This window comes from Python bivittatus, unplaced genomic scaffold (genome assembly GCF_059951505.1).
Source record: "Python bivittatus isolate LINGU-HERP-01145 unplaced genomic scaffold, Pbiv_v1 ctg000020_np1212, whole genome shotgun sequence".
Classification (NCBI taxonomy): domain Eukaryota; kingdom Metazoa; phylum Chordata; class Lepidosauria; order Squamata; family Pythonidae; genus Python; species Python bivittatus.
In genome coordinates, this window is record NW_028277030.1 from 121,079,456 (window position 1) to 121,106,251 (window position 26,796).

A 26,796-nucleotide genomic window follows, 5' to 3' on the forward strand; every position below is an offset into this window, starting at 1 on the left:
GCCCTGAAAAACAGGCTAAACAGCCCTGAAATATAAGCCAACAGTAGCAAGAGCAGATAAAACAACTGTAGTGCTTCAAATATTAAATGTATCATCTGTACTTTCTCTCATAAAAAGAACTGTTCTCCTAGGTCAGTTCAACACTCCATCTGACTAGTCCACAATTCTGTTTTCAATAGCTCTCTTTCAATTTATTTCCCTATCCATCTGTTTCCTTCTGAACTACACCTTAAATCTTACCAAATAATTGAAGCATAACTACTTCTGATTTCTTCCACAAGCATCAGATAACACTGGCATGCACTCAGTATTTTGGCTGTGAAGATGATTTTTCAGATAAACCAAATGAGCTCATGGCAAGGAAATTCTACTTGCAGAAGACACAGAACTTGCAACCAGATGTTACAGACCCAGTCACCCAGATTCTGCACTAGGAGCACACACAGAATACTAAGCAATCTGGGTGCTCCTGTGAGCTATGTGATCGAACACAATCAACCTATTTATTACCATTAAGAAGTACAGTATTTATTCAATTTTATATAACCAGGCATCACAGTCTTTCTCCCATATGGGAATATGATGTCCTGCAAATTAAAAATCCTATATGGCATCCCAGGGCAGGAGGCATCTGAGTACAGGGCCCTACTATCCTCTGCATACAGATTCCCAGGGACAAAATGCCTCCAACATCCAAACCTTTCACACACTTTACACACTTTACTACCTTACTTCTTAGCAAATATATAGAAACAACTTGTGCTGAGTAGGGGATTTGGCTAATCCATAATATGGTTTATTTATGGTCATCCTTTTCTCTAGGAGCCCGAAGTGGTACATATAGGAAGTCTCCCCTCATTTTATCATCATAACTTTGTGAAAGGAATGCACTAAGAATGTTTGACCCCAAATCATCCAATGAACTGCATTATTAAGTGGGGATTTAAACCTTAAATTTTATCTTAACTATTACACAACATCAGCTTTGTGACTTTGATAATTATCTCATCCATGCTCTGCTTGTAAATTCCTTAACCTCATGAGAGAATAACTACAATTATTTATATCTTCTAAGTGATAGATCACGGACAAATTTAATGCAATGCAATGCAGTGTGGTATCTTGCCATACTTAAGAGGTATTTCCTCTTCTGTACTGCAACCACTCAAATAAGCATGGTTGTTAAAGTCGACTGTCTCTTTGCAGAAATCTTCCTAACAACTCATTGCCATTGGCTAGCCCAGGGACTCCAAAATCTGTTCTCACCTTTAAGGGCAGGAAGCTTTTGAAGCTCCCGGTTTTTGCTTAAGTTGAAACGAGAGGAACTTTGCCGTCGCTCCTTCTTTACAATCTGTGGTCCCCCTGAATACTTGATCTTATTCAGCTGGGTTGGTGGAGGGGTACTGTTGCTGGGACGCTTATTTGAGGGCTGCTGCTGTTGCTGCTGCTGTTGCTGCTGCTGCTGGGTCTGAAGAAAGAACACAGAATGCACACAAACAGGCTTTATTGTGATCTGTAAATTTTTTTTAAAAACCTATCCAAATTACATCACTAGGATTTCAAAAATATTTACTTTGCAGAACTTCCAGTAATAGCCATTTGGTATTCAAAGCCTGGAATTAAATCTCCTGGGGAATTATCCACCGGAAGGTCCTAACACAGTATCTAGGAATTAGTGCCCTTTAGAGTCACCCACTGCTGATAGATAAAACTGGAAGGGAGGGTTCCCTTCAGGTCCCTCCTCTAAAAGAGCATTAACATCTGAATATGGGCCTTTTCAATTACTGTCCCCCTTCAGTGTAACAGCACTTGCCCAGGATTACATCAGCACCAGCCCTGTTGGCATTTAGGAAAACCATTAAGATCTGGTTTCTGTAGGAAGCCGTTGGGACTTTGATTTGAGAGTTAGGATTCACCCCATAAACTGACAGTTAAGCTATCTTGCTATGATTATTCCTTGATGTGGTATATTCAAATTATGGTATTGTTATATTATGTTACTGAATTTTTAACCTGTTTAATTAATTGGAGCATATAGATAATTACATTTAACCAACAGGTTTTTTTTTTTTTACAATTTTTAGTGAGGTTTCTAACAGATATATAGAGAAAAAATACATTTATGACTACATATACAACTGTGTCTCACATACACACATTTACTAAAAGGTGGGAATCTCCAGGACTGGTTTCAGTTGGATTTGTATTTAAATGTATCTTTCCTCTCTACTCTTCCTTTGAGGAGAGGCTTAACTTTGGAGTTCTTTTAATTTTAGATAGATATGGTGCCTACAATATGGTACTGATTGTACCAACACCCAAAAGTGCTCAATATTATTCCTATCTAGAAGATAACACTGCCCAGAGAGGCCCAATCCAGACAATACTGCTATTATTAACCATGTCCTGTATGTATGTATTGATCCTTCTTCCTTCCTTTTATAGTTCAAGCAATCATACCAGAAAGACTCTAAATCAAAGACAAATTTCCCAGCCTACTTTGTTTTATTCTACGATCATGAGAGGTGCAAAACTACAGCTCAGGTAGATAGACCTATGTGAAAAATGTAGGAACAGTCCAGGATCAATCAAGGAATCTGTGATCTATAGTAAAATCCAACTCACCAGTGCTTTTCACACAAAAATCACCTTTCTTTTCCTTCTGACTATACAGATAATCCTCAGTTAATGAAGGTAACTGGGACCGGAATTTCGGTCGCTAAGCAATGTGGTCAGAAAGCACAACATCACGTGATCACATCACTTAGTGACGACAATCCCGGCAGTCCCTGTTGCTATCATTAACCAAATCCCACTGGTTGTTAAGCGAGAACCCACCCCAATCCAAGCCATTCCCAGCTTAGTCCTTCCCAGCCACAAGCCTCGGTAAGGTAAGGGACTGCTTCCTCTTGAACTCCCCCCACCTGCGGGCATAAGTGCAGGCAGGCTGCCAAGTGCCCAAATTTTTATCACGGGACCGGGGGTGACACTGCAATGGTTGTAACTTCAGGGACCAGGCATAAATACCATTTGTTCAGCACTGCCGTAACTTCGGTCACTGAACGAATGATCATTAACTGAGGACTACCTGTATATGCTCTGATTAACCACAAACTCTTATCCTGCCCAAACAAAAAAATTACAGTTACCAGCTTTGGAACAAGGCAGAGCAGTAAAACAGAATTTGAAGTTGGTTTAATAAACTGGTATGTTCCAATGCTAGTAACCATAGCCTTGTAGTTTAAACAAAATGGGAAACAACAGTTAATTTGAACCTTTCTAATTTCATTGCTTATAATGCAAAGGAAAGAGTGAAGCTCCTCTAATAGTTAGCTGGCATAGAAATAATTTAGAAAAAGGAGTAAGCAGGAGCTAGTCTCTCAGCAGAGCCAATAGACAAGACCTAGGCAAGAAGATTTTTCCTTCTGCTGCAGCCTGATGGAATACATGCTTCCTTTTTTTATATAACAACTTTATTAGATTTTTTTTAAAGGAACAGTAAAAACTAACAAAAACTAATATTAAGAGAAAGAAAAAGAATAGAAAATAGAAAAAGGAGAAAATAGTAAAGATCAAAAGTGTAGAAAAGAAAAAGAAACAACAAAGAAAAAAAGAATTGACTTCTGATCCTCTTTGCAACAATATACATCAAACTCTTGCTCTAAATTTAAAACATAACTTCCATTATTTCTATTAACCCATATTATTTCTAATCATCAACTCCATACAACATAATTTCATTTTTTTCTGTTTCCCGCAAAAAGTCCAAAAAAGGTTTCCAGTTAGCATTAAAATTACACAATGTCTTATCTCAAATCAAAACAGTCAATTTCACAATTTCAGCCAACTCCATCATCATCACCATCCATTCCTCCACTGTAGGTCATGTCTTATCTTTCCACCTCTGTGCATATCAAAGCCTTGCTGCTGTTATCATATATAAAAACAAAGTTCCATGAGTTTTTTCCAACTGTTTGTCCATCAAACTCAAAAGGAAAGTCTCTGGTTTTGCTTGAATATTAATCTTTAAAACCTACTGTATGCATTCCAGATATTATTTTTTTTTTGCTTTTTTACAAGTCCACCAGAGATGATAAAATGTCCCTTCTTGTTGTTCACATTTCTAGCATACATTCAAAATACCTTATACATTTTAGACAGTTTTTCTGGCAACAAGTACCAACGATACATCATTTTATAAAAATTCTCTTTAAGGTTATAACACAATGTAAATTTCAGTCTTTTCTGCCACATATTTTCCTACTCTTCCATCTGTACATTGTAGACAAAGTTTTTAGCCCATTTTATCATACAGTCCTTAACTTGTTCATCTTCTGTCGCTAGTTTCATCTTTGCAATAACATGTTAATCATTAGTACATAATTCTGCTTCAAATTCAGTCTTACCATATTCAAAATCATAAGTCCTTTTATCTATTTTAAATCTTTCTTGGAATTGTACATAAGAAAACCATTGACACATGTATCCTTCTGATATCAGTTCTTCTCTTGACTTTAATTTAAAATCCCTTTCAGAAAATACCAATACGTCACCACAAGTTAACCATTTATTTTTAGTTTCATTTCTCTTCTATAAAAAGCTTCTTGTGGTGGCAACCATAAAGGAACCTTCAGAGACAACGTAGATTTATATCTGTTCCATATTCTCAATATGCCACATCTAATAAAATGATTTTTAAAATCTACATTAACTTTATCATACTATAAGTAGCTGTGCCACCCAAATCATAAGTCATGCCCCTCTCGTTCCAATTACCTCCTACTTTTCAAAGTCACCCACTCTCATCCAAAACAAACAACACGCCTTCAAATTCAGGAGACCTAAACCTTCTCTTTCGTTCGTATCTTGTAAAACGTTGTACTTGATTCGTGTTTTTTTTCTTGCCACACAAATTTATATACATCTTTATGCCATTGTTTGAATGGAACATCAGTTGTCGTAACAGGTATTGTTTGGAACAAAAATAACATTCTAAGTAAAACATTCATCTTAATTACTGAAATTCTTCCCAACAATGAAAATTGTAATTTTTCCCATCTTAACACATCTTTTTAAATTTTATTCCAAGTCTTAGCATAATTATTTTGAAACAGCATACAATTACTATTTGTCAAATTCGTCGCCAAATATTTAACCTTTTTCTCCACCTTAAAACCTATTTCATTTATCAGCAGGATATATGCTTCCAAGTCTAAGGTGGTGCTTGCTATACTAAGTACCTTGCTGAATGTCTGCATCTGTACTTACTCCTATCAATGAAGAAAACAGGTGCTTATTAAAATTAGCAGTCTCATCAACCAAAAATACCCTTCTTCATTTGTTATTTGACTTATTGATCTCTTGGTCAAATAGATAGGTACATTCTGAAATTTACTAGGGAACAAAGTGAAAAGATTAGGAACATTCATAATGCCTTTATCTTGTACACCAAAGAGCAATTTATATAAACAGGAATGGTATCAGAGTCTCAAAACAGTACTTCTATAAAAACAACCACTGAAATTATACATTTATTATATGCGGTTCCATTATATGAAGTTTATCAAGGTGTGCCCACAACAGATTAGAAATGTGCTAATTAATTTGCGATTTTGCTTATATTCAGTCATGTTAGATTTAATAAGGATTGATTTCCTATCACTACGCACAACAGAAATGAAATATTTCAACAAAGCATGCTCTGAATTGTATTTATTTATTCAATTTACACTCCCTTTTCTAATGCAGCAAATATTCAAACTGGAGGTTTGAGCTTCTAATTTAGTGATAAAAATCTAGTACCTTCCAGATGTTTTGAACTACAATTTCTATACCATATGGCCAATGTTCAGATATTACATATTTTGTAATCCAAAACTATGCCTGTTCCACATTACTTTATTTATTCAAAACAAAGAAACCCCACCTTTAAAGAAGCCCATATGGTGCTACCTCTTAGGGAAGAACAGGAAACCAGAAAACACATTAGCTACTTGGATTTCCTTTGTTTTTTGATGTAATATTGAAATATGCATGGGAGGGTAATTTTAAGATGAGCTCATTTTCCTGCCCACTCTTTTAAGTACCATATTTTATTTTTTAAAGAGATTTTTATTACAAAACAATAATCAATTTGCTAAAATGAGTTTTTAATGCACCCAATATTTCTGGAAAGAGTTAGGCAAGAATAATACCTTCACCAATGGTCAAAATGATCAGTATCTTTTCTTCACAGTTGTTTCAAATTTACATATCCACCATTTCTTATCTAAAACAACACATCATTATTTGATACATGTATGAATGAACTACCAGACTGTTATAAAAAGAATATTAATACTGCTCCAGATCAACTCAAATACAGTGCTTTCAAATGGTGACAATTCATGCATGTAACTGAAAGTCATCAAAACAGCAGAAGTATAATGGCAAGCATCCTGTGTATGACTCAACCATATGTTTAAGTTCATCCTTGCTGATTATTAATAAGTCTCTTATCTGAGAGATTAATTTCATATCAAATGATACAGCTAACAGAGAAGATACAGTAGAATAAAAGAGAACTGTGTTGCATAGGAAGCATAAATCTTAAACTTTTTTGCTTTAAGAATTGTCAGCTGCCAGAAGTGTGAATAAAAATCCAAGTAGCTACCCAGAGAATAAGAAAGATTTTCCTGTTGAAGGTCCAAGGAATTATAAAGGCCTAATTGCAAAAGCAGTATCTGACATCATAGTAAGAGCAGAGTTGATCAACTCCATATAGGAATATAGGAAGCTATTTTATAATGTACAAGATCACTAATCAATCTGGCTTTATCTCTGCACTAACTGCCATTAGGTTTCCTAAGTCTCAGCCACAAATTCCCAGCCCTATGTGGAAATGTCCAAGATTGAACCCAGGATCTTGGGCACATAAAGCTGCTACTCTACCACCAACATGGCAGTTTAGATTTTTTTTTTCCTCTATCAAAACTGAATTTTGGAAAAGTTTGAATGCAAGGCCTTCATGTCAGATCACTGGATGTTAAACTGTGTTTACTATGTTATCAACTCTTCTAAATTTCTCTCGTTTTTCTCTGAGAAAATTCAGTTAAGACTTCATAAAGAACTAATTAAGAGTCAGATACTCCTGCAAATCTATTATGAACCAAACAAAAGCAAAAATTTGGCATTCTAGTCACAGAATGTTGTCGTCAATCACTTCTGACTCTTTGTGAACCAATGGACAAGATTTCACCATGATTATCCATCAGTAACTGCTTCTTTGAGTTCCTGTAAGGTCAAGCTTGTGATATCAGTGCTTCTAGTGAGTTGTCTGGTTTTACTGCATCCAATATTGTTTGTTCTTCTTACTGTCCAACGTATTCTCAGGTTTTCTCCAGCACCACAGTTCACAGGCATTGATTTTTCTTCATTTAGCCTTTCTGACTATCCGACTTTTGCAGACATGTTACAACTGAAAAGACCATGGCCTTGATAATGGCAACTTTGACAGCACTATGATTTCTCTACACTTTAATGTTTTGTCTTGATTTGTTACAGTCTTTACACCAAGTAGCAGATATTTTTATTTCATGGTTCATCATCCCTACAGATTTTTGAGTTATTACTTCTACTATGGTATTTAGGAGGGGACACGGTGGCGCAGCAGCTTAATGATGCTGAAAGTTGCCGGCCAGAAATGGTAGACACTTCAGAGGTTCGAGCCCAGCTCCGCGCAGCACAGTTAGCTCCTGCTTCCTCCCCAGCTCCTGCCAACCCAGCAGCTCGAAAACTTACCTGAGTAGATAAATGGGTACTCTCACCCTGGTGGGAGGAAAAATGCTGGCGGAGCTTGCATGGGAGATGGGACCAAGTTGCCGGTAACACGGAAGCCGCGCACACCCGAAAAAGGCACGAAGCAACAGAAACCCCGCCTCCTGCACTCGCCAGGTGGGCTCTGCTCTAGGAAGGAGGCAATGGCAAACCACTTCCAAAACACCTTGCCTTGAAAACTGCAGGGACTCATCCAGGCAGTCGCCGCAGAATCGGTAACGACTGAGTGAGGATTAAAAAAAAAATGGTATTTCACCAATTTGCACTGGATTGGCATTATTAGTTGACATAACATTGGCTTTTAAAAATTATTATTATTACAGAACATCACAGCAGCTTTTGAACATTTGTCTTTCACCTTCTGAATCATGACACCTACTCTGTTTCTTCTACAATTTTCTTGTCCACAGTAGATGCTCTTCTGATGTGAACTGATCCATCTGAGTTCACTAATTCCGAGAATGTCAGCATTCAGCCTTGGCATTTTTACTCTGATATGATTCTGACTTTCCATGTATCAATAGCAAGTATATATTTACAACAGCATATTTCCTTTTGCCTTTGGGCAAATCAGCCCAGTCACATCAACCACATCATATATAACAGTGCCACTTGTAACTGCCCTATACTCTTCCACAGCAGCTTGCTGAATACCTTCTCGCCTGTGGGGCTCATGTTCCAGTATCATACAGACGTTGTCCAGGTTGTGAGTATCTATTTGGTTTTCTTGGAAGAATACTGGAGTAGATTGCTATTTCTTTTTCAGTTCAAGTCCTTAAGACCAAGGCATAAACTAATAAAATGACACAAGAGAATTGTCAAGAAGAAACTCTATGCAGGAAAGGATATGCCTGCCATACAACTTTTTCAAAATTCTGGCAAATCAAGGGAATTAAACTGGACTTGGCATAACAATTACATCATAAAAAAGGCTGAAATTGACAGGCACATGAAAACTGAGGAGAGAGAAAAAAAGCAAGCACCAAATGAAAAAGAATTCCAACTGGGACCTGTTCCCAAACGCTGCCCTCATTTTGCAACAGAGGCTCAGTGACCAAGGTTGACAAAGCGTCCACTGGAATTATGCCAATGGCTCTGACTTCTTTTCCTTGCAAATCCATCCCTTAGCAACTTGCCAGCTAATTCAAAGCATTACAATAAAGAAATTTCAAATAGAAGCAGTTCTCCCTATAAGCTTGTATACATTCCCACAATGGACAGCAGAGAAGTCATCACAGGGTCCACGTGGGTAGGGACTAGAATGAAGAACAGGTATAAGAAAAAATTGGGAAAACATACAGGTACCCTGAATTAGAAAATACTGTGGGAAACAATTGAGACAAAACAATGCTTTCCAGTGACATTAGGAAATGGATGGCATATATCCCCTTTTTCTCCTGCACAACACTCATTCCCCTCTTCTTTTACAAGGACAATAGGGCAGCTTGCCAGTCTCCAGGGCTGCCCACTGCATATTAACAAGATTCACCACAGCCAATTCATTATAAATCCAAAGAGGTCTTGTGACACTTTTCAACTCATCCTTTCCAGAAACTTGAACAAAGTGCATTAAAAAGGGAGAGAAACACTGCATTGGTTTAAGTAGTCAAAACGTTAAACAGTTAACACCTAGAATATCACCACTAATATGGCCCCACCAGAGAATTTCTGATAGAATCACAGTCAGTGTATTGGTTATATGGTTTTGTTAAGAGATGTTCAGAATATTTTGAAGTGTTTTCATGTAAATTATTGTACTTCCCTCAGAAATACACTTGTGCAAAGTTTGTTGGCTAAATACCCTGTCCTATTTTAAGAACAAGAAGAAATAGAAGGCATGGCCTCTTATGAATCAAAACTATAAGTACTGCTAAAAGCAGTGTATACTACTACCACTTTCTTTTTAAAAAAGCAACACACACTAACAGGCAGATGAAGGAGTGATTCTAATCAGGATAAATTGCATATGGGAAATAGTTCATCTCTTTTTTATTTAATTAATTGTTAGATTTATTTCTCACATTTCCTCTGTAAGCATTCTCTCTTCCAATTTTTCTTCACAACAACCCTGTGTGTTAGGACTGGCACCAATTCACCCACTGACCTTCCATGGCTGAAGGTGACTTGAACCTAAGTCTCCCAGCCTCAAGCATTCCACCGCGCTAACTCCCTTTTCTTCACTCATTTTCTTCCTCATAATCAGTCCATTTGAATGGAACTAAGCAAAGTTCTTTCCCACAGCTGATAGCAGCTGCAGGAGGAGAAGATGGGTTTTGTTGGGGCCACAGCAGGGGAGAAAATTAGAAAAACCCCTTTCCTCATCAAGACAAGTAAGGAAGGAAAAGAACCCTCCCCCCCTTTTTTCCATAAGGATTTCCTACCATACAAAAACTGGAAGTTGTGGAAAATAAAAAATAACTGTAAACTGCCCAGACTCATTTTTTAATGAGATGGGTGGTGACAAATTTGATATATAAATAAATTAATAATAACAACTATATAAAAAAAATTTTTAATAACACTTCTATGCTGCTCTCCTCCCAAAAGCTCAGAGAGGTGTATGTAGAGGGGAAAAATCACAAGACTAACAATATTCAACTGTATGAATTATATCAGCATATGTATTATGCTTTATAGTAAAATATATTTTATGTTACATAATGAATAAGCTGGTTTTTAAGATACTCAAAATATGTAATATTGCTTCTTTTATGTAAGGTCATCTAACAATAAAACTAAGTCTGGGAAAACATCTGCACTGAACAGAGAACTAGACTAGATGACCTCTGAGATGCCTTCCAACTCCATGATTTTATACTGATGCAGCTGGAAGGAATTAAGGTGGCTGTGGAATTTTAGGATAAAATAACTGGTAAACAGCCTCTGAATTCCAGACTCATTTATGTTTTAAATCAGAAATGTGCAACTTTTCTTGCCAAAGGACTGAAGCAAGCAGCAGGTACAGAGAGAGCCAAACATGGTTGAAGATGCCCATTTTTGGTACCCTTTTCTTTCCCTTTTAAACAGCAGATTTCAGGGAAGGGAGAAATAGCTCTCACAGGCTTCAAAACTGATTTCTTACAGAGGCCATCTGAAATTAGACAGAGGCTCACAAGTGCCTTTTGGGCCACAAGCTGCTCAACTTATACAGGTAAAGAGGGTACAGTATCCTTCAATCCTTTTTACACAGAGGGCATTTTCTATGCCATTTTTTTCCTAGCTTATAAAAAGAAAAGCTATGTCTTTTTAACAGAAAATGAAAGTGAAGAAACATCATCAGCACTCCTGTTTGGGAATATTCTTTGCTGTACACTGCTGGGGAAAGGAGGTACAATGAAATGTTGAAGATTCCCAGCCCCATATAAAAGAACTAAATAAAAACTGCACTGTGAATGCAGTGGCTGACAGCTCAGTAAGAAATGGTTGTTCTTCTGGCAAAGACTGGATTCCTTCTTCTAACTCTACATTTTACCAGCATCTTGCTCTCACTTGTGGGGTCCAAGACAAACAAGGCCTTGTTATCAATGTTGGCTCCTGAAGTTGCCTTTGATCTCTTGACTTCCTTTTCAACATTATCCCTTACACTGCCTTTGGGACTTTATCCACTGTTCCTTTTATACCTGCTTTTAAAAGCCATGCTTTCTTTTCTGCTGTGAAGAACTCTCCTTAGCTGTACTTGCCCTAAAAACAAATGAGTTTCCCAGGGCTGATCCACCCAGAAGCCAGAGCAAAGCAATTAACAATGATTTGGTCAACAGAAAGGTCATGGCAAAGAGATAAGATCCTAGCCTAGCCTTCCCCTATACATGCTTTGAAAGTGCAGGGATATATTTTATTTTGAACATAAGGTAATATCCAGATAGTACTATACAATTGTTAGGCTTACATATCTCAGTAAACCATCATGTAGTTGGTTTGTTTTTAGTTTAATGCATTATTCAATCCCAAGCACTCTAGCTTGTTAACAATGACTTACAGTTTAGAATATAGTATGAACATAGCAAACTGCAGTTTAATGAACAAATTATGGTTAAGTAAACCACACCACGCATTGCACCCAACAATAGCTACCTCTTTTTTCAAATAATTTTATTAAAAGTGGTGAATAAAACAGTAAAAGATAATACAAACTAGAAGAAAAAGAGAAGAAATTCAAGAAAAAACGTATTAAAAAAAAAAACACCCTTCCTGCCCCCCAGTAAGAGACTTCCCATCCTCATCATAGTAAGTATAAACAATTCTCTTCACCTTCTCTTAGCTAACAAATATAAAACTCTTCATCCCATAACCCATTTCTTAACAACAGGCAAATCAAATAAGTAACATCTTCAATCCAGTTACCAGCAAAACCAACAACAGCTATCTCAAGCTACACAGAGCTAACTGCAATCTTAATCTCCACCTCAGCTATTAGGCTACCTTGGCTGCATTCCTTACCATTTCCTAGAACCAGCAGCCAGGTTGGCTGGGAATTCTAGAGTCGTCCAAACATATCTGAAGGAACCAAGTTGGGGAATGCTGCCCTAGAACAATTCTAAGATTTCTGTGCTTCCTTCACTTGCTTGTGCTATTTTCAGCAGCCAGCCAAAGACACAATAACATGTATTCTAATAGCAATGGAAGAAAATTATTCCAAACCATTTCAAGCACTGGCTGCTCTTCATCAGGAAGACCAATTTCATGCACTCAGTGGCAAGTTGTAAGGCCAAGTGTTTTGCTGCCACATGTACCCTTCTAAACTCATCATTCATTCTCTTGAAGAAAAAAAACATCCAAAACTCAAAGCATTCTGACATTACTTTATCACTGTACTGTTACACCTTTTATGAATCACTGTACAATTACACCTTTTTTTCCTCGAATAATTTTCAGTGTGGGAACACAAGAGCCTTCTTTACACCAGATTAAGAACATGGAAAAGGCCTGCTGGATTCTGTGGCACTTAGTGCTTAATGAGATGCCTCAAAGAAATTCACAACCATAGACAGGACAGCAATTATACTCTCCCATTTGCTCCCTAGCACCTAGTACTTAAGGCAGAGGTTCCCAAACTTCCTCAGTTCATGGCTCCCTTAATATCTGTCATTTTTTCATGATGCCCTGTGGTTTCCAAACTGGGCACCATAGGATATTTTAAATTTTCAAAGGACACACAGCAATATTACGCCAGCAGTTTGTGTGGCTTCCAAGAGATGTCAAGTATCATTGTGTTTCCCTCAAAAACTTAAAATATCCCATGGCGTCCCTGTGAGTTCGCTGCAGCACCCTGGGGCACCACTACATACAGTCTGGGAAATGTGGATTAAGGTATGCTGCCGTTAAAATTAGTTGTCATCCTGGTCCTCCGCTATAAACTCCCCTTTTAAAACAATCTAAATTGGTTGTAATTACCACATTTGCAAAGTGTACATTGTGGAAATAAGTATTTTTTAATTGTCCTGAACCGCCATCATCACTTGCAAGTTAGATAATTCGTCTCTCTAGCTCTTTCTTCCGTACACTTACAAGTAAAGCTCTTCAAGGTCACAAGCAAAGAAGGCTAATATTTGTACCTCCTACAACTGAAATATAGACTCTGCTGCTGAGCCATATTTGGTCCAGAAAACTGAGCTCACATGGTCTGATGGTATGAGGCAACTTCACATAATGCTGGGTTTCTAAGTGGGGCTAACAACTTCTTTCAACCACTGCTTGAGCCAACACAAATCTTGGCCTGTAGTACCTCAGGATTGCAGAAAATCCACAGAAAGTGCCATCAGACACAGAATTCAAATGCAGAGAACTGGAGCTTTCATTTAGAAGAAAAAGAATGTGGCTTCCAGGGAGTTATAGCAAACTGAAGACAGCTCTGCAAAAGCAGAGCTCATGACTGTGGCAAAGACCAAGGAACCGGCAAGTAGACCGGTTCCTTGGAACCTCTCAGGATAAAGAAAAGACAGGAGATTTATTTATTTATTTATTTATTTATTTATTTAATTTGTCCCCACCCATCTCCCCACAATGGGGGACTCTGGGCGGCTTTGCACACATGTGCTCTGGATGGCTGCTCCTTGAAAGGAAACTGCAGGGCAGAGGATTTCCGCAGGTTTGAGTGCCAGGAGAAGATGGGATTAGCCATCTTGCTCGCAACCACAGTGCAGATTTTTAAAGGATACTAAGTTTGCAAACTTCACTTTCTAATCACTTTAGGAAATTGCTCATTAACTACTTCTAAGTTATTGGAGAGCTTCGGAACAACATGTTTGAAAACACTGGGTGAGTCTGCCTTCAATTCTGAATGAAAGAACATTTTAATCATAAGCTTAAGAATTTAAAGATCTGAACAGCAAAAAGCTAAATGAGATTTTGATCTTAGAAAGTTATAAATGGACTAATGATCCAGATAAAATTGGAATGTTGAAACTTTTACAATAAGATTTTGGGATTAATGATAAAGAACAAATAGCTTCTCATGGGAAAGAGATCCTGTTTTGGTTTTTACAAAACATAACAAAGATAAGCAATTTCATGATTTCAAAAACTGGACACTAGAGGGAACTAAAAATTTTAGGTAGAGGAAAAATATAAAGGCCTGTAAAATGATGCAAAATGTTATAACAATAAAAATATTAAAGGAGACTTTTGAAGAATGGAATCAGAAAATAGTAGCCACAATATCAACAATGTCAGTAATGATGTCTGCTTCTATGGATAGATTATATCCCAAATATATTATTGAAGAAATGACAGATGTAGAACAAATTTTATCTGAGAAGATGGTATCAAAAGTGGATTTACAACTGACAAGCCAAGAGAATGACTTACGAAAGGATGTTTCACTGGATCTACAAAAGAAACTGGCTGAGGTTTTAAAATTTAAAAAGGAAATACAAATGACAAACCAAGAGAGTGACCTGGATAATTTTTTCCTATTGGATTTACAAAAGAGGCTTACTAAAGCCTTGAAGAACTCTGTGCGATGGGACAAAGAAGAACTGAAGAGAAATCAAATCCTACAATATTTGAATGAACTAAAGATTAAGACTGTTAGAAGTAAAAGGAAGGAATATAAAGTTGATGTACTTGATCAAGGTTAAAATAAGGTATGTTGTTACTTCTGCCAACCCTTTACGAACTTTCTGCTGACACCAGGACTGAAAAAAGTATGTTTTATGGATTTGTTTATAGATAAGAGATGGGATATGGGATGAAGAGATAAATGTTTGTAACCTTAGAGGAGGTGAAGAGTCACTAAATTTGTTTACAATTGTGATGAAGGTTAGAAGTCACTTCTTTATATCTTTTCTCTTGCTTTATTATATTCTTACTTTTCTCTTCTTTTTTTTTCTTGCACTTTTTACTCTTCTCTATTCTCTTTTCCTTAAGTTTAGTTTGTATTAGATTTTACTATTATAATCAAAATTAAATTATATACATACAGTATATATATATTAAAAAAAAGGAACAGATTTTGCCCACTCTTACTTCCTAACAAAACTATAATAAATTATGCGTAACAGAACAATGATAGAATAAATTACACAAAAACGTTCTGAATCTTGCATAGTTCATACAGATTGAAGAATGTCTTTTTTTTCATATAAAGCACCTCCATTTCTGCTCCAATCATTTACTTTAAGGTAAGAACATGCTAGCAAGATTATTACATTTGAAAAACCCAACTTTATCTACATATAACAGATTTAATACAATAACAACTGTAAAATAAAAAGTTCTGGAGGACAGATCCGGAAACTTTAAATACCCTACACCATAAACAATGAACCTCTACTTGCAGAAAATAATGGGTGCAACTCCTATCTGAATAGCTGTGACTCAATAACAATCAAAGATAGAATCAGTGTATCTAAAATAGAAGACAAATTACAGAGAATGCCATGACTTTATAAGGAGTAATGTGGTGCATCATGATACAGGTAGTCCTTGACTTATTACCACAATTGTGACCAGAACTTCTGTTGCTAAGCGATGAGGTTAAGTGAGTTACACCCAATTTTACAACCTTTTTTGCTGCAGTCATTAAGCGAATCACCATGGTCTTTAAGTGAATCTGGATTCCCCCATTGACTTTGCTTGTCAGAAGCCCCCTGGGAAGGTCACAAGTGGCAATCATGTGACCCCGGGACACTGCAACCATCATAAATACATGCCAGTTGCCAAGTGCCTGAATTTTGATCACCTGACCACAGGGTTGCTGTGACAGTCTTAAGTCCAAGGACCAGTCATAAGTTACTTTTTTCAGTGCTGTCATAACTTCAAACAGTTGTAAGTCGAGGTCTACCTGTACTTCATTATAGCTATCCTTACATAGGTTCTGATAAGGCAACTACAGTAGTATGTTAAGTGTATAAAGCTGAATTATACAGTATTCTGAAAATATGGCATTTAACATTTTATGAAAAAAGTCTGACTTTATCAAGCCTGGAGTTTGGCAAAGAAAATTACCCTACATAGATAGAAAAAAATTATACTCTTAATGTAAAGAGTAGATTCAAGAGATGTGTTCTTCATCGATTTTTGAAATGTCTTTATATTCTAAAAATGAGAAGATGGAGTAATATGTTTCTATATGATCTAGATGCAATAATATGTTAAAGGATGGGGCTAGTTTTATATTCATATTCTACAGATCCTTTTTCTATTATGATTTTCCTTAGGTTTCAGCTTATTTTAATTACTATTATGTATAATTTTCTTATTGTACTATCATTGTTGTATTACTTTTCTGTTTTACTATTTCACTAATAGAAAATACCAAAAAAAGTATGGATCCTATAATTTGTAGACCAGTGCACATGTAAGGAAAGATCAACTCATCATTTGATATACATTGTCTGTCTCTGGTTACATGTCAGCACACTTATGCCAGTTAAATTATTTATTACATATTTACACATGGATAATTGTTCCTTTAAAATTTTTAACTCTTTGAACAGGGCATAAGTTCCTTATTATGTTTTAGAATCTTTTTAAGCAGACAGGAGATCACAAAAGTTTAGAGAGATCAAAAAGTTCTCAATTTGCGCATTTGTGCCAGCTTGCTGTACTTGACTGCTATGGTTACTGCCCCAATATACATACAACTATATTAATACAGTTGTATACATACTGGTATAAAACTATACAAATTATATACCTCTTAAAAGTAGCCAAGTAGAATTCTTTTCATTAGAGACAATTTAATTCTAAAATTACATAAAAAAATTATAGTTCTTAGCTTCTTCAGCCTATTTGCTACTGTAACTATTTTCAGCCCAAAGACTACTTGCTAATGTTTGTAATTTACTAACTAAAACAAATAAAAAAAAAAATTCCAGACATTTAAATAATGACTTCCCCCACCATCAAATTCCAAGAACTTCAGTGATAATCCTGTATTTATATTTCATCAAGTATCAGAACTTTTTAAATACTTTTTCAGGCATGCTCAAAAAGCTAAAATCATAATTAACCATTACCCACACTACTTTATGCCAACTATATCACAGGATGGAAACAATTTTCCTACTAAAATTCACAAGGCTCAAAGTTATACAGAATGCTCCCAACTGCTTAACACATGTTTAGATGTTGCACAATAAAACTTTACTTCCAGAAACAGCATTAAAAGCATTAAAACAGTGGGGTTTTTAGCTGGCTATGTGAATACTGGAGTTATTCTTTGCTTTAATTCAAAAACAATAATCAGTCTAACATAGGGCTATGCAATCTATGCAGGCATACTGTAGACCAACAAGTAGAGAAGGTGGCTAGGGCAGAAGCTAAATTTTATTTTATTTATATTTAAATTAATTTAAATTAAATGTAGTTAATGTGATTATTCTTCAGTCATGTATTTAACAACTTCTCTCTTCCATCAAAGTAAAAAAACTTACATCATTTAAGGTATCTTTCTTCGCATAACTGATCTGCTGCAACTAAAACATTAAGAGAAAATTATGATATTTATCAATGGTTTGGCCACACTTTTCCCAGAATTCCTCAAAGTACCTAGCACTATCTAAGGATATTTTTACATATCTGATGAAGTGGACTCTAGAGCTTGAATGTTTATGTCTTTAAGATGAAAAAGGGTGAATTTTACATGGTAGCTGCATAGCTCAGATCTCCAGTATAATCAAAGCTCAACCTAAAAACAGATGGGAAATGATTTTCCCTTCAAGAGTGGTACTTCGAGACAATAATGCCAAAAGTGGATGGGAACATCTCTTTGCCATCTCCTTCTAAGCCCCCCTCCTCTCACTTCAATAGGCTAAGAGAGACAGAGATCACACCTGATAAGGGTATGAACTGTCTGCTTGTAAATCACTTTGTAATTTAGGCCAAGGGCTACAAGTTGCCAGAAGCCTGATTCTACAACCAGAATGAGAATTTAGAAGCTTGTTTATCAAGTCTCTTTGTTGGCTTTCTTTTCCTTATACTGTAGTACTGGAATGGACACCAATTCTTAAAATAACCAGAAAACTGGGGATTATGGGAATTGTAATCAAACAATTCTAAAGAGTATTAACTAGGGAGAGGTAGTTTAGAGGTAGTTTAGAGTTTAGGGAGAAGACAAAACTCATAAGAAAATGGTTAGTTGTCATCTTCTCTCTCTCAATCAATTCCCCACCCTAATCAGAGGCTGGGTTTGTATAACACCTGAGACCGAAGAGTGTATCATTTAGTGTCTTGTGCAAACTGACCCAGTGTGATTAGTTTATGGTTCAGAGTGTAATATTAAGTGAGAAAATTGGTATAAGCAATCTACAATTACCTTAACTACAGGTAAGCATGCTGTGGAAATATAGTCAAGTTCTGTCCATATTTATCTTAACATGGTTTATCCTTAAATAAGAGGGTAAATTTGCAGAACACTGAAAATAATTAGAAAATACAAAACACATTAATTAAATGCATTACCTCTTCTGAATTCTCTGTTGCATTGCCTCCATCCTTTCCACTGCTGCTGCTGGCCTTTGTAGTGCTTTTAGTAGATTTTGGAGGCTCCTAGAAGAAAGGTAAAAGAAACAAAAGATACAAACACAGAACCAAAAAAGCATATTTAGATGTAGTAATTCACAAAACTATCCTCAAGGTAGGTGTGCAAGTGAAAGACAGACACTTTCCTATAAATAAAAATGCTATACCATATTGCACAAGCCCGTGCAGTTTGAAATCCTCTTCCCAGTATAAGAGAAAGATCTGTGCAAAGCAAAGCACTGTCAAGGCAGTTCTCCAGAATGATTTATTCTTCTCCTCTTAGAATGGTCACCCAATTTTGTAAGCCCTGCCCTCTACCCCACCCGGGGAAAGTGCCTGTTTGGCTGTAGTTTAGAATAAACTGTTGAGTCTCTGCTGTGGCTTTGCCAAGACAAGTAAATCTAACTGATATTTTGCAGTGGGATAGTTGTATTTTCCTGGACAGCAAAAAATTAAAGAAAGAACAAGAGAGAGATTTGTGGCACTTTAAAAATTGACAAATTTATAAAGTTTGGTCACCCCTAAGTCCATAAGGTACATAACAGATGCATATTCTGAAGTAAACTGCAGTCTACAAAAATTTAGTCCATAATAGATCTGTTAGACTTTAACATGCCAGAAGAGATTTGATGGGTTTCGCCATCAAAGAGAGCAATGCAATGAAAAGAGCAATAATATAAACTGAATAAATACAACATGAGAACTGCTACTACTGGTAGTGATGGATGTGGAGAAAGTAAAACTGAAGATACTTGTTTTATGACAAGAAAAAAGCAAAGCAATATCACCAAATTAACCAAAGACAAAAAAGTTTCTACCTACCCTCTGAGTACTCAAAACATTATGTCTATGTTAGTCAGATGTATTTTTTTTAATTAATTTTTTAAAACTGTCACCTATGGCAAAAGCACAATTCTAATAATGTATAGTACAGGAAAAGTTAATTTGTTCAAAATTTTTGAATGTTACAAAACAGACTAGAACATACCCTAGTGGTGAATTAAAGTGCATTGGTATTCAGGCACATTGAATTGTGTCTTTTTCCCTTAACTACAATTCAGACTTCCTCCTTGGTCTATGGCAATCTAACAGAGTCCACTCCAGATTATGTTAGGACTGTTCAAAAGCTTACAAAGTTGGTACTTAGAATTATATTTAGAAGAGAAAAATATAAGAAGCAGAAGAAAACCCTAGAACACACACAATATACTGGCAGATAAATCTTACGCATGTCTCAGACATAAGCCTCACTGAAAGCAACTGAAAGCAACTGAGCGTAGTTGTGTAAATGTGTAAGACAAAAAGTAAATGTGTCAAGACTAAAGATATGCAAAATGTCTTAAGCTCGAAATACCTGTTTGAAGTTTGAAACAAGCTTTTCCAATCCTACCAGAACTGTTCCAAGCTACTTTGAAGTTGAAATGGCCATTTAGCACTCAAAGCACTTACAGTAACGTCAGAACAGTTTGAATTTAAAATGATTTACGCACAAAGCCAAACAAAGGTATGTAGGAGGTTGCAGCAAGCAGTTTTTTTCGCAGCTCAGACCACTAATGCCTGTAGCTTAATAGTGTCTACACTATTAAGAAGCAGTTTCTCAGGTTTTAAACACCCCTCTTTCTCAGCTAGAATACAAAAACCCAGTTGACCCCTAGATAACACAAAGAGATACTTGTTGCCATCTAGGACTCGTCCAGATTTTTACAACCTTGACAGCACTATTGTTAGCTTTAGACAGAACTACTGGGATGTGAACCTGAAATCTTCTGCAAGCAAAGCATGAGGATTTCCATTACTGGACATGCTATATTCCTGAGTCTTAGACTCAGCATGACTGTGTACTCCACCGGGGCCACCTCTCCTCTGCAACTAATCCATGTATATCTGCCATGTAGTGCCTATGCACTCAGGAATTGCACATGGATATAAACTTGCATTCCATTGATATGTGCATTATTGATGTGTCATTTTTATTATTTGATCAGATCTGTGCCTATACTCTGACTCTTGCTGTTGTACTTTCTGTGGAGTTCTGCAGCCTAGAGAAGTGAAGTCTACCATCTGCTTGCAGCTATGCACAACTGTATAAGCAATGTCAATGACATGATCTTATAGATGTGCCCCAGTATCCTCAGTATCTACACAATGTATTTTGCATCTGGACATATGGTATACAAAATCTGTGCTGACACAAAATTCTATTAAACATTTGTTCAAAGTGCTCCTGTCTCAAACACACAAACTTAGGAACATATAAGCATGTCTACACAGTTGTAATTTTTATATACAATTCAAGTACATGCACCATTGGAGAATTATGTCTGCCTGCACATGTATAGGCCTTGAATTTGCTTAATCTCCAGCTGCTTGCTTAGTAATGTTTTTGGAACAGGTACAGTACACAGTTTTATCTAAATTTATCTTAGGTACTGCACAATTTAGTGAGAATGGCAACAATGGATCCAACATGTTCTACAACTTTATGGTTAAGTGTAATGCCGGATAGGAGGGCGTCTGTCTTTAGGTCTACCTACAGTATACTGCATACAGTTTTATGTAAGGCCTATATGGTAGTGTCCATCTCCATACAAAAATCTGCATGAACATGGAATAGTGGATACATGCCTATGTAACCTAACAAAGAACAGTGCCTTCTGCAACTACATGCATATTAAAATCTATACCAAAATGAGACATGTGCATTTTTTCCCACTCTTTAAGCATGGTCTTCTGTATTGTACCACAGGGGCAGTCTCTACTAAATCCTCTCTCCTGCTTTCCGCAACCAACCCTCCCTCTCTCTCCCCCACCCCCGCGATTGTCTATGCATCGTGCAGTCGTCCCCCCCTCTTCGCTTCTGTAGCCTGCACATCTCAGTCTTGAGCTGTAACCATACGGGTGCTGGTATTTTCCATGCCACAATGCAGGTACATCCACAGTCCTTTTATTTATGAGCAGATCACTGAAACACACAACTCCAACTCGCCTTCCCTCTGTGGAGATTCCTGGAAGAGCGCACGAAATTGTCGACGTCTGTCTAAGCTAGCTTTCCCTCTGAACGCGTCGAACTACAACCCCACCACCAACGGCCTTTGCCAGAGGTAACCTGAAGTGCATTGTCTGCGGTGTGTGTGTCTGTCTCAGCGCGCCCGGCGATGTTTGTATGTGGCAAACCGAGGTCTGCCTGCACGCAGGTGTGTCTTGATCGCTTCCTGTAGCTGTTGCACGACACGGATCCTGCGTCGCCCGAAAGAGCTATGACTCTTGCAAATACAAGCGCTGCAGCAGCCCCTGTACCCGCCCTACCAGCCTGCGGCTTCAGTTCCTGACGCGCGGGTGGGGAGGCTCCTCTCCCGGCGGAGGCCCCGAGCTCGGTCGCTGCCAGGCCTGGGCATGTTTTCTGCACTATGGCATTTTCGTCTTTCTAACAGAGCACCTTCCCGGCACACCCGCCTGCTCCCCTCACCTTCTCTTTCTTCAGCTTGTAGGGCATCCCGGATCTTAAAGAACTACGAGCTGACCCGCTCGGCCTCTCCCGCCGGCTCGGCCTCCTCTCTCGGTTGTCCTCGCTGCCGCCGCCTCCCTCTGCGCAGGAGTGGCGGATCGCCCCGATTGGGCCTGCTTCCCCAAACCTGCCTGACAACTGATTTGTCGATTTTACTTCATTGGCCAGAGGTAACCACGGCGAATTTTCCAATTGGTGCTGATCGTGGCGTTTTTTGAAGGACAGGAGAGAGGCGGGAGGGAATGGGAGAGGTTTTGCCAGTTTGCAAAGCGATTGTGACTGGGGGGTGGGGCGCGCCAGATGCTTGGCGGCTTTGGGCTGTGCTGGGGTTGCCCGAATATGCCTCTGGGTCGCCATTCCTGCTTCAAAGAAGTTGGAAGCCCATAAACGCGTACAGTATGTGGGAATCATTTGTGAAATGAGGGACTATCGGTACAATGTAACGCAGGGTTTTCTGTGTCATTGTCAAGGAGAAACAGCCCTGTAGAGAAAATTCCTCGGCGAAATTTGTCAGGAAGCTACTCGGAGGAATGACAACTGCATTGCAGTTAATTTTGCTTGCATTTTAAAAAAAATAATGGACATTAATATATGTTCTTATTTATCACATGGCTCTGAGGTGTTTTGATATTTTTGATTTGGTAACCAAAAATAAAATGTAAAAAATTTCATTCGTTGAGACAATGCCAGTCAGGTACAATAATTTCCTAGAAATATGAAAACAAAAGTATTCGAAAGGTGATCTCTGATATAGTGCTGAGAATTAAAAATTATATTATGCATACTACAATTAAATTAGAATGAAGCAGTTTTAAATTTCATGGCGTTTTATAAGAAAGAAATTAGATTGTACCACACACACTGAAAGTGAGACAAGTTTTTTTCACTTTTTCTTGGTATAGGGTTTAGTAAGCTTCATCCAAGCTGGATTTACACATGGCTTAATTAACGTTAGACCTAATATTATTAGGTTGAAAATGAAAACAAGGTGAAATTCTAAGCACCCCTAGCTGGAATTGTGGACCTCTTCCCCATCTTATCTGAGAAAAGACAATATACAATGAAATAAAATTGGGCTGTTATGGAAAAAGTGTGTCTGCATTTGAAAGAATGATTCACACATCATGTAAAGTGTGATTTTATTAATCATTATTATTTATTGAATAAGCTTCAGTTAGTATGACAGAACATGTTAAGCAAATAAACCATACAGGTATATGGTGTGACGTGTGAACCAAACCATAACTGTTCCAGATTAATAAGAATTTTACCAGGCTAGTCTTTTCATGCAACACAATCAGGTCAGTTACAAACCTAACATCTGCCTTCACACAATATTTCTAGACATCCTTTCTCTTTTTGGTAGCCAGCATGTCATGTGAATTGAGGCCACTGTAGTTCAAAGTATTGTGCAAATTTAGAAAATAGATTAGTAATTTAAGTCTTTAAACGTGCTGTATAGAAAATTATAATGAAAGATGTGAGGTTGAAATATTAAATTCAAGGCGGAAGTAGTTTGGGAAGAAACATTGTGAAGATTTATAAACGTTACAGTCTTGGAAAAAATGAATAAACTATTTTCCCTTTCCTCTAAAATTAAACCAGAATGTGCAGTTTATGCTTGTAACGTCAGATGTTAACCATACTGAGTTCAGCTGAATTTACTTCAAACTAAAAATACATAGGACTACTGCTTTTTTTCCCTGATAGGTTCAAGATAAACAGCAGGTGCGACAAATGTAAAGACTATTTCCTTACAGTACATTGTATAATATTTAATAGAATGTACTCCCTAAACACATGTATATAATGCCAGTTTGAAAGGATTCATAGGACAAATTAATAATAACTATTTGACAAAATAAATCCACAAAAGTGTTATGATCATCAACAATATTATTCCTCTAGTACTGTAACAAATACATTTCCTGCACAGATTATGAACATCACAGAGATACTTGGATGGTTGTTGTAAGAATGTGCACAAAGATCAGGGCTTGAGCATCATTTTTAAACATACTTACCAGAAATAAGTGATTGAACAGAATAATCTGTTTGAAAATTGAACCAGCAAAGGGATTCTCAAACTGAAGGGGGAAGGGGAATGAGAGAAAGGGGTTTCTCTCTTGCTATCTGGGACATTGATCCTGATATGTCATTGCAATTAGAGGTAGAATTTTATGTGCCAGTAGTGACAGATTCTTTAAGAGGCTTGTCTGCTAGTGAGTTTTTCCTCTTTTCCTCCAATTTGGCACAACTATTATAGCCTTTCTGCCAATTTAAAATCACTGTGCTTGGGAAGCAAAATTGACAAATGTTGCTTCTTGCCAAGACTGAACATGATGTACAGAGTAGCAATAATAAATGGAGCAGAGAGTGGAATCAACCCAGTGTGCATAGGCCAGCAAGCCATAGAATACCTAAATGGCTCTGGCTGAGGTCCATAGTTCTTTCAAGAACAATTGTATATAAGTAGTCTTCATTCCTGGGATAGCTGTTCAGCTTAATCTTTCAAATTCTAGTAAGAGCTAATGGTAGCAACTCTTTCATTTTATTTGTTTTGGGGGAATTACACAACTGGGAAAGTAGAAGGTAGGATTCCTTAGGAAGGAAGAATGGAGTACTGAAGGGTAGGAATGAGACTGAGATGTGACAACATGTTAGACGGGGAGGATATGAAAATATATTCCTACACTAATTCTGATTATCCATTTGATGAGCCTCCAGAACCATCTGATCTAGAACACTATGCTGCTCCAATGGAGGCACACAAAACTATAAGGTTCTCCAGGTTCCATGATTTGGATTCATCAGCCACCTGGTACATCACAGTGTTCTATCAGGAATGCCATAGATTCTGAGCATTGAGGAGAAAGCTGAGGAAGAGAGAACCCTTCTGCTAGTGCCTTAGATGACCAGGATAAGACTCCCCATAAGCTGAAGTATCCTGTGGTTTTACACATTAGTTGATCACCAGGAAGCAATGTATGACCAGTTACATCTTTATTGGGACTCAGCCATTATAATTAACATTAGACCTCATATGGTTCAAACCCTCTACTGGAAATTGATTTCTTGGGCCACTGTGCTTTATATAATGCACCTAGCTTTATGAGCTATAACAGCCCTAGTTATCAAGGTTTGTAGAAAGGAGATTATATGGGCAATCTATAAATGAGATACACCTTTCTTATCTGATTTTTCTGACTAGAGAGAACTGTTATCTACACCATCCCCTCATACTAGAGATTCCATGACTCCGTTATCTCATGGGGGGACTATTTCAGTATATATTCCTGTGATTGTACACATTATTTGACCACCACAACAAACTTTGACAATGAGGGCTGTCATAACTCATAAAGCTAGATGCACTGTATAAGGCATAATGGGCCCAAAAGTTCAATTCCCAGTACTGTAGAAAGGTTTGAACCATGTAAGATCTAAGGCTAAGGATACACTGCATCAGATGAACCCCAATAAGTACAAACCAGTCATACACTGCCTCCTGGTGGTCAAGTGAAGTGTAAAACTACAGGTATATACTGTATACTGAATAGTCTCCCCTCTGAGGTAGAAAGTCTAGTTATGAGGGCATGACATAGATAACAGCTCCATTTTGAGAGCTCAGATAAGGAAGGTATATACCACTCATAGATTGTCCAGATACTGAAGGAGCAACATAGGAGTAGGCAAGACAGATCAACCTCTGTGACCCTGGCTTAAGTAAGGACATTCCTAAGGCTAGCATGATCAAAAGGGTGCTGCATCCTCAGAGATGTAGAAAGAGAAGATCACATTGGGGGATATAGTCCATTGTAGGAGTGGGTTATTGTGATTTGTCCTGGCCTTTTCATTGTGTCTGGCATTCTTGGATGGGACCAAGGAAATACCTCCCAGAGGTCCAAGATGCAGAACAGTCAGCAGATATTAGGGTCAGGGGATCTACAAAGAATGAGGAGATAAAAAGGAAATTATGGAGTGAAGTCCAGTCAAGAGCTCCTGCTACGTTGTGTGGAATAGTAATCAAAAGAATCAGAAATGTACTGCAATGCATCTGTGCACAAAATTCACATTCTTTGCAGTCTTATGCCAATCTCTGTCTTGGCCAAATTAGCTGGCATCCCACTAATGGTTCGGTTTCTATTTTCTTGTACTGTAACTGACGCTTCCCTATATCTTTTGCCTTTAGCCTCTTAAGTAACAAAATCAGTAGTTCTCCAATGGGACAGATAAAATGGTCCAGAGACATCTTGAAAGAGAGTCTTCACCATGTGTGCCTGCAGATCCACATGCCTAAAATCAGTCAGATGGTGCCTCTGACCCCTAGAAAACTATGCATAGCTCCAGAATAACCAAAAAATCAACCACTTGCAGCTAACCAAGGTTCTGGTGACAGCCTCCATAAAGACTATGGACAAAACATGGGAGACTTGCATGCCATGGAAATTCAAAGACATACTGGGAGTTTCCAGTACATGTGCCATACCTCTTGCCACTACCATAATGAGGTT

The 26,796-nt window shown here is 37.5% G+C and overlaps 1 protein-coding gene across 3 annotated transcripts in view; it reads right to left on the minus strand.

Annotated features, from left to right (window-relative positions):
• PPP2R5D (protein phosphatase 2 regulatory subunit B'delta) overlaps window positions 1–22,357 on the minus strand; it is a 64,844-nt gene extending 42,487 nt beyond the window's left edge. For 2 of the 3 annotated variants that reach the window (XR_015797459.1, XM_088148190.1), the window contains exons 1-4: window positions 22,244–22,357; window positions 18,718–18,804; window positions 17,691–17,732; window positions 1,267–1,468 (exon numbers count right to left, since the gene is read on the minus strand). Coding sequence is in view for 2 of the 3 variants with exons in the window: in XM_088148190.1 (XP_088004316.1) it covers window positions 1,267–1,468; window positions 17,691–17,732; window positions 18,718–18,804; window positions 22,244–22,270 (358 nt within the window). In the remaining variant the exon portion in view is untranslated. The remainder of the gene's footprint in view (window positions 1–1,266; window positions 1,469–17,690; window positions 17,733–18,717; window positions 18,805–22,243) is intronic. The other variant, XM_088148197.1, reaches the window with a different exon arrangement.
• Window positions 22,358–26,796: the final 4,439 nt, after the last annotated feature.